This window comes from Trichoderma evansii, assembly GCF_050947405.1.
Source record: "Trichoderma evansii strain SZMC 28006 chromosome Unknown GGI43scaffold_11, whole genome shotgun sequence".
Taxonomy (NCBI): Eukaryota; Fungi; Ascomycota; class Sordariomycetes; order Hypocreales; family Hypocreaceae; genus Trichoderma; species Trichoderma evansii.
The window spans coordinates 332,581-347,727 of record NW_028145195.1 but is presented as its reverse complement, the minus strand read 5'-3'; the positions used below and the strand labels follow the sequence as shown (position 1 = coordinate 347,727).

Sequence of the window (15,147 nt, the reverse complement as noted above, 5' to 3'; positions counted from 1 at the left end):
GATAGTGGGTAATTTTGACAAACTTTGTTCAATGTTCGGCAGGGATCTCGCGGCAAATCGAGTCATGGGTCAGGCTGATCAACACGCAGTCGAGTCGTAGCCAAGCTGAACGGATAGGGTGTCACCCGAGGCTGTGGGAAGCAAGGCGGAATCGTGGTCTATGAACTCTCCGACTGTGTAGAAGAGCATACGGTTCTTCGGGGTTTGCGAAGAGCCCGTGAATGTGGAGAAGCGAGACGAGACCACGATTGGCTAAGCGGGATCGAATATGCAGGGCTCCTGTAACCAAACTCCGCAGGATAGTAATACGAAGTAGAGCCTAGCCATATTGTGACGGTATATGTACCTTGTGTTAGTGATAGGAATGATCCCTATAGGTATGTCGTGTAATTCACGATGACAAAGTGTCTACCAGAAGCCTGAATAAGGGTACAGCCCCCTGGATTACGGGATCGTGGGTTTGTTGTCATGGATTCGGGGCCATTATGAGAGGGCTTTCCGAGACCCGGTGCCTTGGCAGGCTTCCGCTGTCCGATATTTGATTCATATAAATCCTGTAGATGAAACATAAGATTATCAGATTCCTTTCTTTTTGTTACGCCAAGGCTTCTAGGACTCATCTGATACCATCCATGGTCGACAGTTGGTTACAGTTGAGGTTAGAAGATACATTTCCTATCGAATCATCTTGTGTGGATATCAGCTGATCGTGGATGCAGTACAGTGGTCAAGATCAACATAATCAAGAGACAAGTTGTTTGAATATCGATAGACAAAGGAAAAAGGATATTCCTTTCAGTGCTCGGAAAATGCCTTTTGGGCAGCCGCCAAGCTCGCCGGGCGGTGAGTCTAGCCCAGAGTCCCGTGCTCAGTCGACTCATGGCAGTGCACAAACATTTGTCGAAGGCCAACAGCACTTCTCCAACTCCAACGATGTCGATTCGAAGAAAGACGCTGGTCGCAGCAACAAAGAGTACGATGCTGGAAACGACAATGATGGGTCTGATGAGAACAACAGCCTCCAGGAGATGCAGAGGCGTCACAGCATCGTGCAGCAACTGGCTCGTCAGTACACTCACGCCTCCGGAATCGATATCCAAGGGCAGCCAAACTCGCTCTTTGGCAACAATGATCCCGAATCTCCCTTGAATCCCATGAGCAGCAAGTTCAGTGCTCGAACCTGGGCAAAGACACTCGCCAAATATGCCACTGAGCACGGATCTGGGTTCCGCCGTACCGGTGTTGCGTTTCGAAACATGAACGTCTATGGTTTTGGAACTGAAACTGATTTCCAGAAAGATGTTGGAAATGTCTGGCTTTCGATTCCCGATCTTGCTCGACAGACATTCAGAAAGACTGGTGGACGGCGACGCATCGATATCCTGCGCAACCTCGACGGCTATATCAAGTCTGGTGAGATGCTTGTTGTGCTTGGGCCTCCAGGCTCAGGATGCTCGAGCTTTCTGAAATCGATTGCGGGCGAGACGAGCGGCATATACATTGACAGTGAGACTGAGTTCAACTATCAGGGCATTAGTGCTGAAGAGATGCACAACCACCATCGAGGTGAGGCCATCTACACGGCTGAGGTTGATGTTCACTTCCCAATGCTCTCTGTGGGCGACACTCTGAACTTTGCTGCCATGGCACGATCTCCTCGAACCTTGCCCCCTGGAGTCCACACCAGCGAATTTGCCTCTCATTGTCGAGACGTTGTCATGGCCATGTACGGCATCAGCCACACCATCAATACCCGCGTGGGTAATGAATATGTTCGTGGTGTGTCTGGCGGAGAACGAAAGCGTGTCACCATTGCTGAGGCTACGCTCTCCAATGCTCCTCTACAATGTTGGGATAACTCCACTAGAGGTCTTGATTCGGCCAACGCCATTGAATTTTGCAAGACTCTGCGATTACAATCCGACATGTTTGGCCAGACGAGCGCTGTTTCAATCTATCAGGCGCCTCAGAGTGCTTACGATGTCTTTGACAAAGTGCTTGTTCTCTATGAAGGGCGACAAATCTATTTCGGTCCAACAGACAAGGCTAGAGACTATTTCATCAACATTGGCTTTGACTGTCCCGCCCGTCAAACAACGCCTGATTTCTTGACTTCGATGACTGCGCCAAGTGAACGAATTGTCAGACCTGGCTGGGAGAGCCGCGCTCCTCGTACCCCCGATGAGTTTGCCACCTGCTGGAGGAACAGCAAGGACTACAAGTCTCTTCAAGCTGAGATGGACAGATTCAATAAGGAGCATCCCATTGGAGGAGCCGACGCCGAGGCATTCCGTCAGCACAAAAAGTCGACCCAGGCCAAGCATCAGCGTGTCAAGTCTCCTTACACGCTCTCGTATGGACAACAGGTCAGACTCTGTCTCTGGCGAGGATGGCGACGACTGATGGGAGATCCCAGTCTGACCATCTTTTCGCTCCTTGCTAATTCAGTCATGGCCCTTGTTATTTCATCGCTCTTTTACAATCTCCAGCAAACGACAGGAAGCTTCTACTCGAGAGCCGCAGTTCTCTATGTTGCCATTTTGTCCAATGCCTTTTCTAGTGCTCTTGAAATCTTGACTCAGTATGCCCAGCGGCCCATTGTCGAAAAGCATCAGCGCTATGGATTCCATGTCCCGTCGGCTGAAGCCTTCTCGTCTGTGCTCTGTGATATGCCATACAAGGTTGGTAACGCAATTTGCTACAACTTGGTTATATATTTCATGACGCATCTCAACCGTACGCCGGGGGCTTTTTTCTATTTCCTGCTTGTGACGTTTCTCATGGTGCTAGCCATGTCTGGAATTTTCCGATCAATGTAAGTCTCCAAATAAGTAAATCATGTTGGACTATGCTAACTGCGGTGTGTGATAATAGTGCTTCTCTATCACGAACCCTCTCGCAAGCCATGGTGCCAGCTTCGCTGCTGATTCTCGCAATGGTCATCTTCACTGGATTTGTCATCCCCGTCGATTATATGCTCGGATGGTGTCGATGGATCAATTATCTCGACCCTGTTGCATACGCATTCGAAGCCCTCATGGTCAACGAGTTTAGCGGCCGTCAATACGAATGCAATTCTTTCGTTCCGAGCGCTCTCATTCCAGGCTATGAGAATGCCACAGGACTACACAGAGCTTGTACAGCTGTCGGATCCGTCCCAGGCCAGAACTTTGTCAGCGGCGATGCCTACATCAATTCGCTATACAAGTACAACCACGCGCACAAGTGGCGCAACGTTGGAATTCTGATTGCCTTTGTCATCTTTAACCACTTTGTTTATTTTGTTGCAACGGATATTATTCAAGCAAAGAAGTCAAAGGGCGAGGTTCTCGTCTTCCGACGCGGACACATTGTTGCTTCAGGCTCCAAGAAAGGCGACGCAGAAGCCTCTTTGTCTGGACCTGTTCCTGTTGTGGAAAAGGGCACAGATATTTCAGATGAAGGGACTGCAAATATTCAGGGCTCCACAAGCGTATTTCACTGGGGCAAAGTCTGCTATGATATCAAGATCAAAGGCGAACCGAGACGAATTCTGGATCATGTTGACGGCTGGGTCAAGCCAGGAACGCTGACAGCTCTTATGGGAGTATCTGGCGCTGGTAAAACGACACTTCTTGACTGCTTGGCTGACCGTATCTCCATGGGTGTTATTACAGGTGAGATGCTTGTCGATGGCAAGATTCGTGATACCTCATTTCAGCGTAGGACGGGGTACGTTCAACAGCAGGACCTTCATCTGGAGACAACAACCGTTCGTGAAGCTTTGGAATTCAGTGCACTCTTACGACAGCCAGCCAGTACGCCAAGAGCAGAGAAGCTTGCATATGTGGACGAGGTCATCAAGCTGCTAGACATGCAAGAATATGCTGATGCGGTCGTCGGTGTGCTTGGCGAGGGTCTCAACGTTGAACAGCGCAAGAGACTTACCATTGGCGTTGAGCTGGCAGCCAAACCACCGCTTTTGCTTTTCGTTGATGAACCAACCTCTGGTCTTGATTCGCAGACGTCTTGGGCTATTCTCGATTTGCTAGAGAAACTTTCCAAAGCTGGCCAATCTATCCTCTGCACTATCCATCAGCCATCAGCAATGTTGTTTCAGCGCTTCGATCGTCTTCTTTTCCTCGCAAAAGGTGGCAGAACCGTGTACTTTGGCGATATTGGCGAAAACTCCTCAGTCATGACCTCTTATTTCGAGAAACACGGCGCTCCCAAGTGCTCTCCTGGTGAGAATCCTGCTGAGTGGATGCTTCAGGCTATCGGCGCTGCTCCTGGATCTACGACAGAAATCGATTGGCACCAGGCTTGGCTTGAAAGCTCCGAGTACCAAGCTGTTCAGACAGAGCTTCAGCGCTTAAAGGACGAAGGACATGACAACGTGACCGAAATTCGAGACAAAGCTTCCTATGCTGAGTTTGCTGCGCCATTCTGGTCCCAGTTCTTGGTGGTTACTCAGCGTGTATTCCAGCAGATTTGGAGGACACCGTCTTACATCTACTCCAAATTCGTTCTCTGCGTTCTAGTTTCTCTCTTTATTGGATTGGTATTTCTTAATGCTCCCCTGACTATTCAAGGCTTGCAGAATCAGATGTTTGCCATTTTCAACATTTTGACTATCTTCGGTCAACTTGTTCAACAGCAGATGCCTCATTTCGTCGTCCAGCGGTCATTGTACGAAGTACGCGAGAGACCCTCCAAGACATACAGCTGGAAGGTCTTTATGCTGTCGCAGATTGCTGTCGAAATTCCATGGAACTCGCTCATGTCCTTGTTCATGTTCCTCTGTGTCTACTACCCTGTGGGATTCAACAAGAATGCTGAACCGGCTGGACAAGTCGTTGAACGAGGAGGTCTGATGTGGCTTCTCTTCTGGCAGTTCCTCGTCTTTACATGCACCTTTGCTCATGCCTGTATCGCCATTACGGACACCGCCGAAGCAGGTGGCAACTTGGCCAACGTTTTGTTCATGATGTGTCTCATTTTCTGCGGTGTCGTCGCTTCTCCATCGAGCATGCCGGGCTTCTGGGTATTCATGTATCGCGTGTCGCCTTTTACATACTGGGTATCGGCTGTGTTATCTACTGGTCTGGCCAACACAAGCGTCACCTGTTCGAGCAACGAGCTTGTGCATCTCGAGCCTCCGAGCGGCAAGACCTGTGGAGAATACCTTTCCACCTTCATTGATGCGGCGGGAGGATATTTACAGGATTCAAATGCCACCAGTGACTGCAGCTACTGCCCTATTGCTGATACAAATGTGTTTTTGACCAGCGTCAGCTCAAGCTATTCCCAACGATGGCGCAACTTTGGCATTGGAATGTCGTTTATCGTCTTCAACATCGCGGCGTCACTTTTCCTATACTGGCTGGTTCGCATGCCTAAGAAATGGGGCAAGAAGAAGGAGTAGTTGAAGGATCGACCACTGGTGATGTTCGCTCATGACATTGAGGTGACTCCTACAACTCATTCAATGCGCCTGAACAAACTCCATTTCATTTATCCTGTGGTATTTTTAAAGGGGATATTCTTGGAAAACATTGAACTCACACTCACATATCCTTTGGGATAGCATTTCTTTCACTTCTTTATAGATCGATTTTTTATAGAATGGTTGTTTCCGATAGACAGCTGTCGGAAGCAGCCTATTATAATTGCATGATATTATACATTAGAGTAGAGCTTATGATTAATTTGACATGTCACTGTTTAGCAAGGATGAATGTGTGTAACCATCTTAATATTATTTATTAACCATAGATTGCTATTTTGCATATTTAAGACCATGTGTATCTACCTCATGAGGGAATTATATAGTTGCTCATTAACCCACGATGAGAAAATGTCGCAAAGTGTATCCTATGTGTCATCCATCAACACTATAGTCCGTTTGAAACAGTGTATTAAATAAGACCCACTTGCGATTAAAAACGCAGCAGGTCAATATTGTTAAACATGAAAGAGGAGCTGTTGCTGCGATAAGTGTCATCCTTGAGACTGTTGTTGAGGGCGTTGAACTGCAAAAGCTGGTGGCCCTGCGCCCACTTCGGCCAATGCACGTCTGGGCGGGTGCCGTTGTTGGGGTCCAAATGATATAAGAAGTTGAGGTAGTATTCTCGTCCACTTTTAGTAGGGTAATATGTGTTGTCTTTGCTGAAAAAGACTGGAACGTCTGATCCGTGGGCTGTGCCAAAGGCGCCAAAGATGGGATCGTAATTGTACGAGGAGAAGAAAGACCATGTTGGCACATGCGGCGCAACGTCAGCAATGATTTGAAGAGAAACGCGGCGAATGAGATTGAAGACAATATCACCAAGAATGGCAGTAATTCTCTTCTTTCCGGGGTAGTACTGGAAAGAGAGGAATGTGCGGAATGGGCTGCCATCCCAGATATTTTCGCTGTAGGTATTGACAAAGTCGGTGACCTGCTGGGGGCTGGCGTTGTGAAAGTAGTAGTCGGATAGATACTTGACGATTTTCTCAGTCGAGCCCATGTCCCTCTGGAAGATGCTAAAAAGCGTTCCCTCATCTTCTTGAGTGCCGAGGATCATGGGGACTTTGTGGAATTTTCCTGCCTTTGCAAGCGCGTCGGGACTATCCGTCAAAGCCTTGCCGTCTGGTCTGGGAAGATACGAAAGAGCAAGGGACTGGTAAGAGATGATGCCTGGAACAGAGTTGGCAGCCTTGGCAAACACGTCATTGTCCAACTCGCGAAGGCATTTCAGTGAGTCTTCAACATCACACTTGGCTGCCACTTTAACGGCATCATACACCGCCTGGGCTTTGTTTGAGTCCAGAGGATCAGTGGGAGTTGCAGATCCAGAGTTCATGATGGCACCACGGAAGAGGTCCTTGTTCTTGTATTTGGCATTACCATTGTACAAGACTAGCTGGTCAAAGACTGAAATGGCACCGGCAGACTCTCCCCAGATGGTGACTTTGCATGGATCGCCTCCAAACGCGTGGATATTGTCTGCGACCCATTCAAGGCCCATGCGCTGATCGAGCAGACCTGCATTTCCACTGCCTTCATGCAAAATCTCTTTACCAGGCATGAATCCCCAGGCGCCGACGCGGTAGTTGACAGCCACAAAGATGAATGGTTGGTTGTGCAATAGGCCAGTTTCGATTAATTTGGTGGCATCAAATCCCGATGTGCTACCAGTAACAAAACCGCCACCGTAGATCCAAAAAAGCACCGGCAGAAGAACAGTAGTTTTGATGCCGTGAGGGCGCTGAACACTGATTGTCAGGCAGTCCTCTGAGTACTTGTCGGAAGTTTCACCGGCAGCAAGGTCGATCGCAGCAGCCGCGGAAGTGCCCGCTGTGATATTGGGCGGGCTTAATAAGCCCGTGAGAGCATTTGCAGTATTGTTTGGGGGGTTTAAATATGCAAAATTGATGAGAGGTCCCATGGGGCATGAAGCAGCCGTTCCAGTGGCATCGAACGTTCCAAGTCCTTTGGTTCGTCTCACAGGTGGCCTGAAGCGCAGGTTGCCAAGCGGTGGCTCAGCATACGGGATACCGTTGAAGGTATCGACCGTGTCGCTCGCCTTGCCGATGATGGTGCCAGCCGGGGCGCGGACAGTCACAGGACTGGTTGCATCATTTGCAGCTGCGGATGGAGCAGGTGCCGCAGCGACGAGTGGCCATAGACCGGCTGAAATAGCCGATAAAGCGGCTAACTTCATGACGAGTTATGTGTAGAAGACAATAGGATGGTTTGGGTTTCTGACTTTGGCTTGAACACTTTGGTAGCCCAGTTGTGGGAGCATGGACACCTTTTTATACGAGACAGAATGCCATATTGATGCCTCTTCTCAGCAATTGGTTCCAGGCAGTCCCTCATCCGAAGGAGATGATAATGCTTGACTCAGATTTTATCCCAGCACAAATTGCTTCTCCGGTACTACCATAAGAACAACTCCGACTTGCTTAAGCCAAGAAGAAATGATTCAGCAATTGCTACATTTCCCCACATGAGCACTAAACATTATGGGTACACAGCAGTGATATCTGATGTGTTGTCGCCCTGTATAAGACATGTCACTAGTCATTTAAACTTGTAATTTCGCTTGTGCAACCACAGAGACACTCTATTCAGTGACAAGAGGTGTATGGATGTGGATCAAAGGCGGCAAAAACACGAATGAGGGGCGAGAAACATGTCTAGGCGCTACACGGGACCCTGAGACATGATAGAAATAGCGTTGTTGCCAAGTTGCATCCAGACCAAGCTACTTGTATGTCGTAGTTTGAACATTATCCGACATATGAGCTCTAGTAAGATGCCGTGGTCGGTGTGTTCGCCTGCCTTGCTTATCGCCGATCGAGATATTGGGCCTAATGTCGATGTTGGTCCCCCGCTTCGTACCCAGGCCAATGAGCGAACCGTTTCTCTCTCCTCGCTTTAGTTGAGTCCGCTCAAAGTGCGACATTATAGGACAAAATGGATGAAAGAGGCATCGTGATAATGTGAAGGTAGAGATTGGAGAAAAGCTCATCGCGTCTCCCGTCAGCGAGCTCATACATGTTTGCCCCTTGCATAGCGGTTCGGCCCGCTTAGACTGATACACTCGCTCATCTCTGCGTCATGAGAATTGTGCAGTATCCACTGTATAGTTTTTCCTATATCGGTCGAGTACTAATCTCAATGAATATCGTTGGTGTTTGTTTATTCGTAATTTCTTTTACTAATGACATCAGACTTCATGGCCAAGCCATTGGTGTAACAAGGGAATAGGGGTAGGCACCGCATCTGAGAAGTGCAAAACGCCACGATTTGGCGGGATAACAACGCTATCGCGGCGGCCGCAGGGCTGAGAAATAGTCAGTGTCTTGCGGCAGGGAGATATACTTTTCGTATACATTTTATGCCAGCCTGTGTTATGGATTATCCCTGAGATAGCATTGTAGGGAGCAACACAGTCCCAGTGCCATTTCTCAAAGCCAAGGTGGCTCATTGTGGTGAAACGCCTTGACTTTTAACTGCACTAGGTATTACCTAAGACGCATGACGCAAATAAAAAACGAATATGGCATGCCTGTGCCATATTTGTCGCTGGGACGAAGCATGAGATACAATGAAGTTGTCAGAATGCGCCTGGTTGATGTGTAGCTGAGATTTTACATGGTGGTAGCTGTACGTATCGAGTGAGTAACCTGAAGTTGTAAGGGCTGTTTCAAATTCTGGATGTGCCCGTTGGCTGTCCTGCAGAAATGAAATGAAATCGCCCATGCAAGTGTTCGGTCATACATCTCTAATAAATAAATAGCCTTCATGGCTATTCTGGGGCACATTAGCCAGTGACAGTAGACTTTTCAGCAGCACTTACGCTGTTGACCAGCATTATACTCTCTGAGCGTTTCAGTCCAGCCTTGAAGATACAGCAGTGTTTCATAGAGTCTGGAGGCATATACAGGAGTCATGGCAACTTGAAACCTATGTACGCTCGCTTGAGAATTCCTTCTGTGTTCAGCAGCGTAATATCCCACGTTTTATGCGGAATTTGATGTTAAAGAGTAGGGGTAGAATGTATGGCTTCCAAACTTGAGGGTACAGCAACGCATTTGAGAAAGACATGTATCGAACATGTATCGAAGATTCGGTTGATTGCCGCTTAGAACAAGATGCTTGTATTGAAATTGATGTTCGAAGCGGCTCATTGGTATAGACAGCCAGTGAGACATCACGACCGCCCCATCCCAGCCTCTTCATATTATTATTTCAATCTTGATCGTTCGTTCATTCGTTCGCTAATTCGGTCGGTCGGTCATCTTCCTAGGCTGCTGATATGTACATGTATCTTGAGGCGGTTCCTACTATCCAGTAGTTGATGATAGAAACTTACTATTTCTAGCGTTCTTGTCATCCTTTGAATCATAATTGCCGTTACTGGGATATTCTGTGCTCGGAGAAAATGGTTATTCTTTACCAGATTGAAAACGTCGCTATAGCGGTCGGAATTTCGAGGTGCAGATGCTTTGCCTTTTATCTGGTTGAGAAACAGGATGACGCATCGGGGAAGTGATTCAGAGTCCTGGGTAGGATCAATATCGGGACGTTAAAAGCTTGTAAATGGAGACAATTGACAGAAGAAAGCTTACGAGGCCCGTAATAAGTGAGCGATATTAGTATGATTTGGGAGAACTTTCGTTTGTATTTGAAGAAAAAGAAGAAGAAAATTGCGGCTGTTTCTGGGGCTGTGACATTTAGATGGTCACCTCCGCCAGCTGAGCACGTGAGAGCGTCGACCACCTCAAGCACTTGTATTTAGTTGCAAATATAGGGCCAAGCCCGCAATAAGCTTGATGAGTACATGTAGTTATACTAAGCCATTGAAGGTGAAAAGGAGAGGGGTTTGGAAATATGTTGCTGTGGCGGCAGACACTGTCCCACACTGACGCTGACATCTTGGTGTAGAATCCAGCCTATGTCCTTATTCAGCCGCGGACTCAGCAAGCCTTCACTATTAGCATCTCGACCATCTTCGTATAAAGCACTATATTTACTCGCTATCCATGGACGATAAAAAATGGCCCAATATTCTCTATTTGGTGCCTGCTGCCTTTGCTCCTTCGGGGTCGTATGCGACGACTATCTCCACACCCATGACATCCAGCGCAAATTTCTGGACTTCCACACACGTCCAAAGCGGTTGATGATCAGGTATGTACTTCTTGAAGTTTCGCTGCATCGCCCCCATTACATCAGCGTTAAGAGGGAGATGTGTAGAGTTGACGCGGAAAACCTGCGACCATCCTTTGCCACCAGCGGCCTTCAAAGCCTTGTCGACGTTTTCGAAGGCATTGTCGATTTGCGCAATTGGGTCGCCGGTAGGGATATCTCCAAGGGAATTGCGCCATCCACCTAGAAAACAACGTTAAAATTGAATTTATACCATCGTGTCTTGCATCTCTCACCTTGACCACAGACTTCGATTCGATCGCCAATACGCACTGCCTGCTGGTAACCATAGTCTCTTAAGAGCTCCTTGCCCATACCCTCATAAGAATAGAACTTTATGCCAGACATATTGATTTATAGACCGTACTTAATAGAAGCTTCTGATGTTTTGAGATTTTATTTTTATTAATCGTTCTAATGGCTTTCGAAGGATTGTTGCTCGAATGGTTGATTGATGCTGTAGGCATTATTTGGCCCCGGGGGTAAGTATATATAGCCACTTGATGTCATAGTAGTACAAGTAGCAGCCAATTCAAACACCAATTCGAATCAGCGATTTGTAACTCGACGTATAGTTGGTAATCAATGAACGAATTCAGAGAATTGATAAGCCGGAACGTTTCACAGACCAACAATGCAACTATTTGCGAGACACATTACCTAACGTTGCGTTGCCCACTATCGTCTGTCATTCATTGCAGTGCAGTCCTACGGAGAGTTTTGGAGTACAGCGGCATAAGCATAATACAATGGGGTCAAGTGCCCGACAATAGGGCGTCTCGACAAGCAACTCTTCTGGGAATGGCCTGATAATTTCCCTATTGAGAGATAATGTACGACAAATCGGTTTCCGCGGATCCGAGTTCAACAGCAACACAAAGAACAGCTGCAAACAGGTAGCAGTTCACGGAGCATTTCGTGGTGATCAACCAGTTCAAAGCTAGGCCTGGTCTAGCAATAAGCTTCCCATGGTGCTTTGCCTTATTTGTTACAGCGCGGGGTGTACCTAATATACCCGCGAAATCAGCGTCGTATTGACGCACATCATCTCTCAAGCTGTTGGAGCTGGGTACAGCTATAAGCTTCGTTTCTAGCTGAGTCGGTAACATTATATCCAGCTTTCGAGGTGATATAGAAACATCATTGGCTGTCCAAACTCAGGGTTGCAGCGATGATGGCGGTTACATTTCTCTCTTCAAGAAATGGCTCATTCAGGTCGATTGAAGTCACAATAAATGCGGAGTGGCCTGAGCTGCCCACTCCATCACCTGATAAAAGAAAGTATTAGCTGTCGCTATTTTGAGATCATTGACACAGTATTAATTAGGAGAACTCTGCGCTTATCAACCGTAAAGCACAGTAGTGTTCTTTGTCTGCGTTCATTACACGCTTTGGACACCCCACTGCCAATGACTGTGCATCTGTGTAGAAATGGACAAAACAAAACTCACTTCAAGATATAGCCATCAAGGACAAGAATCGCTCTCCTTTGATAAAAGACAAATATTACCTTTCGACATGTCACAAGGCTGTTGAATGCTGCCTGCATGGCTAGGCTGTAGTATGCCTTGCGCCTTGCAGCCTTGGCATGTTCTGCCTTACAGGCGGTGGCTACCTTTTCATCCCACCTTTGCCTGCTACAGCTATCAATGGGCATCTTCAACAATCTTGGATTTGACATGCAAGCTCGTTTAGCACCATGATGGAAACTCCAAGGGCCATATGGTCCAACACAGCCATCACTTTGCTCGTTGCTATAGCTTTAAACTTATCGTACAACTTCATTTTCGTTCCAATTCACTCAAGTCGCGCAAAGAAGAGCAGTCGGAAACAGTTCGTACCACAGAAATACTTGACTCTGAGAATTTCTAATATCCCCCGCTGTGAAAACAACAAAGACGATTTGGAAAATATCTTATCAAATCTACCAATCGAGGCACAAGGAATTGGCGGCAAGCCTAAGCTGCTTAGGTACTCATACTCGCCTGATACAGTCTCAAATTCTTCTACAAAAGATGCGGTTGTAACCGCCACCTTTGAACATGCTCCAGCCATCAGCGAGCTTGAGATGGTTCTGAAACAGAAGCTTGGGAATAAGGCCAGCCATTTAAAAGTCGACCAAGACTTTTTGGGCATGACGCCATTGTCTGATGGCAATCGTGTAGAGCGCGTCTTTTTACGTCGGCGACTGCATTCGTCCAAGTCTTAAACATATATGCTAACGGAATCCATCTCTTTGGTTAGCATTATTGCAGTTACAGGGCTCGCAGGCCATGCCTTTGGGTCGTGGAAATCGAAAAACAAGCCTGAGATGATGTGGCTACGCGACTTTCTTCCACAGTCAGTCGCAAATGCACGCATCCTTACATACGGCTATGATACCAAGATATATAATAGCCAATCTGAGGCATCTATCCTGGATTTAGGCAAGATTTTGCTCGAGTCCGTTAAAATCGCTCGAGGAAAAGATACTGTGGGGGCCTAGATCAGTAAAAAAGGAAAAGAATATGGAGCTTACCATGTTTTAGAAGCAAAGTCGACCGCTCATTTTCATCGCCCACAGTCTTGGCGGTCTTGTTGTTAAAGAGGTACAGTGTTACGTATTCTTAAATGGTCCAAAGTCTTCGAAAGAATTCATCTAATAAATGGAATGCTGGGATACGTATTCGAAGCGATAGGTTGATAAGATGGACGAACGAGCCTTTCGTGTGGCACAGACTATCAGGGTAATAATGAAGCCCGTGAAGGAGCATACTAATCAAAAGATTTTGTGACGAATATCAGGTGTGAATAGCTAGTAAGTGGCTACGCATATTTATCTTGTACTGTTTCTTGGCTGCGCTATTGTCCATACTAGCGGGATGGGGTCTTTCTCAATAGGTGCTAACAGCGGGTCTTCAAACCTGATGTCAAATAAATGCCTAGAATAGATTGAATAGAGAAAAGGTAAGCCTGTGACGCTGTGAACGATCACCTTGAAGAAGCGATTTACAAGGAAAGCGTGAAGAGTAAGAGTCAATTCAACAAGCAAAGTAAATCTGTTCAACCTTGACGTATATCATTATGTCTAATAAAAATACAGGGCAAAATAATACCATTAACTAGGTACTCAGTTTGGCGAATAATTAACTTCCGTGATATAAAGGGGATCAGAATGAATCGCCCAGTAAGCATCCCAAATAGTCTTCGTTATCGGCCCAACCTTGCCATCTTTGACAGGCTGGCCATCAAGAACAGTAATTGGCAACACGCCACCAGCCGTCGTGCACATGAAAATCTCATCGCATGTGTACGCCGTCTCAACAGGCACCACCTCAACATGAACGTCGATTCCATTGGCACGCGCAACTTCCATCACAGTCTTGCGAGTGATGCCGTGTAAAACACCACGATCAGGCGTATAAAGGGCACCGTTTTTGACAAAGACGATATTATAACCAGATCCTTCTGTTAGATTGGAATCGCCATCAGTGAGAAATGGATAGTCGGCTCCTCGATCACTGGCTTCGTACATTCCGCGCACCATGTCTCCCCATTGCAAGTTCTTGATTGTTGGGTCCATAGCGCCGGGCGGCGTTCGTCGAACTGTGCGTGCGACAATTGCGCTGCCTCCTCCATACTGCATTTCTGGGCTCATGATCCATACATATGGCAGGATTATGATGTACAAGTTGTTGACGATTTCTTCTGGTTTGGACCCGCGGACGCCCTTGAATCCACGTGTGACAATTAGCTCGACATAGGCATCTCGCATGCCACTCTTTGCGACCATGTCAAACAACATGCTCTTGAGCTCTTCCTTTGGTAGTGGTAATTTTAATCGAATTTTCTTGCAGCTTTCGTCGAAGCGGTTGATGTGTTCGTCTAGGCGGAAGAATTTGCCATCCCATACAGAGGGAACGTCGTAGCACATGTCGCCGTGTAGAAATCCTTGATCGACGATTGGAATACGGGCCTCAGCTAGTGGTGAAAGCTCTCCTGCGATCCAGGCCACGCCGTCAGCATAGGGATTGTTGCTTGCTTCGAGAGCAGCTCGCCGCTCTCTGTAAGCAGCGAAAATGGAGTCCATAGAAGCCATGGTTGCTGGTATGAATTGAAAAGACAAATTTAAATCGAGGTCAGTTGCTTGTCTCTTTGTCTCTTCTCTTTTAAAGATGAGTTGTAGTCTGCTGGGTATAGGATTCACGCATAAGAGTGCATGGGGGTCAGATGCGGAGGAGTCATCTATTTATCTACCGTCATCCCAAGATCGTATCTCTATAGCTTTGCATCATAGCGCGGCCGATCGTGGGTTGTTGGAGTGGTTTTGCCGAAACAAGGTGACTCTAGCGATGCCTGATGAGGAAATTCGACCCGCGTGGAGATGCCGTTACTCGGAATGCAGCGGCTGATGGGAAAAGCCACCAATGGAGAGGCGCTGGTTACGCCACTTTGCGGAGAAGCCTTGTGGAATATTTGATGGAAAT

At 47.2% G+C, this 15,147-nt stretch overlaps 5 protein-coding genes across 5 annotated transcripts; 2 read left to right on the top strand and 3 right to left on the bottom strand.

Annotated features, from left to right (window-relative positions):
- Positions 1–809: 809 nt before the first annotated feature.
- Positions 810–5,404, top strand: GGI43DRAFT_384191 (pleiotropic drug resistance family ABC transporter; the record flags this gene model as incomplete). Its single annotated transcript, XM_083203483.1, has 2 exons — positions 810–2,815; positions 2,875–5,404. The coding sequence occupies 2 exons, from the start codon at positions 810–812 to the stop codon at positions 5,402–5,404; spliced, it is 4,536 nt and encodes a 1,511-aa protein (XP_083060115.1).
- A 227-nt stretch (positions 5,405–5,631) lies between these two features.
- Positions 5,632–7,958, bottom strand: GGI43DRAFT_55179 (Alpha/Beta hydrolase protein). The gene is made up of 2 exons (XM_083209998.1): positions 5,913–7,958; positions 5,632–5,853 (listed from the first exon to the last, which is right to left on the bottom strand). The coding sequence occupies exon 1, from the start codon at positions 7,683–7,685 to the stop codon at positions 5,919–5,921; it is 1,767 nt and encodes a 588-aa protein (XP_083060114.1). The 5' UTR covers positions 7,686–7,958; the 3' UTR covers positions 5,632–5,853; positions 5,913–5,918.
- A 2,234-nt stretch (positions 7,959–10,192) lies between these two features.
- On the bottom strand, positions 10,193–11,264 carry GGI43DRAFT_55139 (Endoribonuclease L-PSP/chorismate mutase-like protein). The gene is made up of 2 exons (XM_083209997.1): positions 10,918–11,264; positions 10,193–10,864 (listed from the first exon to the last, which is right to left on the bottom strand). Exons 1-2 carry the CDS (start codon positions 11,027–11,029, stop codon positions 10,545–10,547), a joined length of 432 nt encoding a protein of 143 aa, XP_083060113.1. The 5' UTR covers positions 11,030–11,264; the 3' UTR covers positions 10,193–10,544.
- Positions 11,265–12,331: 1,067 nt separating this feature from the next.
- GGI43DRAFT_55136 (uncharacterized protein) lies at positions 12,332–13,340 on the top strand. The gene has a single exon (XM_083209996.1). It carries the CDS (start codon positions 12,381–12,383, stop codon positions 12,888–12,890), a length of 510 nt encoding a protein of 169 aa, XP_083060112.1. The 5' UTR covers positions 12,332–12,380; the 3' UTR covers positions 12,891–13,340.
- A 450-nt stretch (positions 13,341–13,790) lies between these two features.
- On the bottom strand, positions 13,791–14,759 carry GGI43DRAFT_384187 (aminotransferase class IV; the record flags this gene model as incomplete). The annotated part of the gene is made up of 1 exon (XM_083203482.1): positions 13,791–14,759. The coding sequence occupies one exon, from the start codon at positions 14,757–14,759 to the stop codon at positions 13,791–13,793; it is 969 nt and encodes a 322-aa protein (XP_083060111.1).
- Between the last annotated feature and the right edge of the window lie 388 nt (positions 14,760–15,147).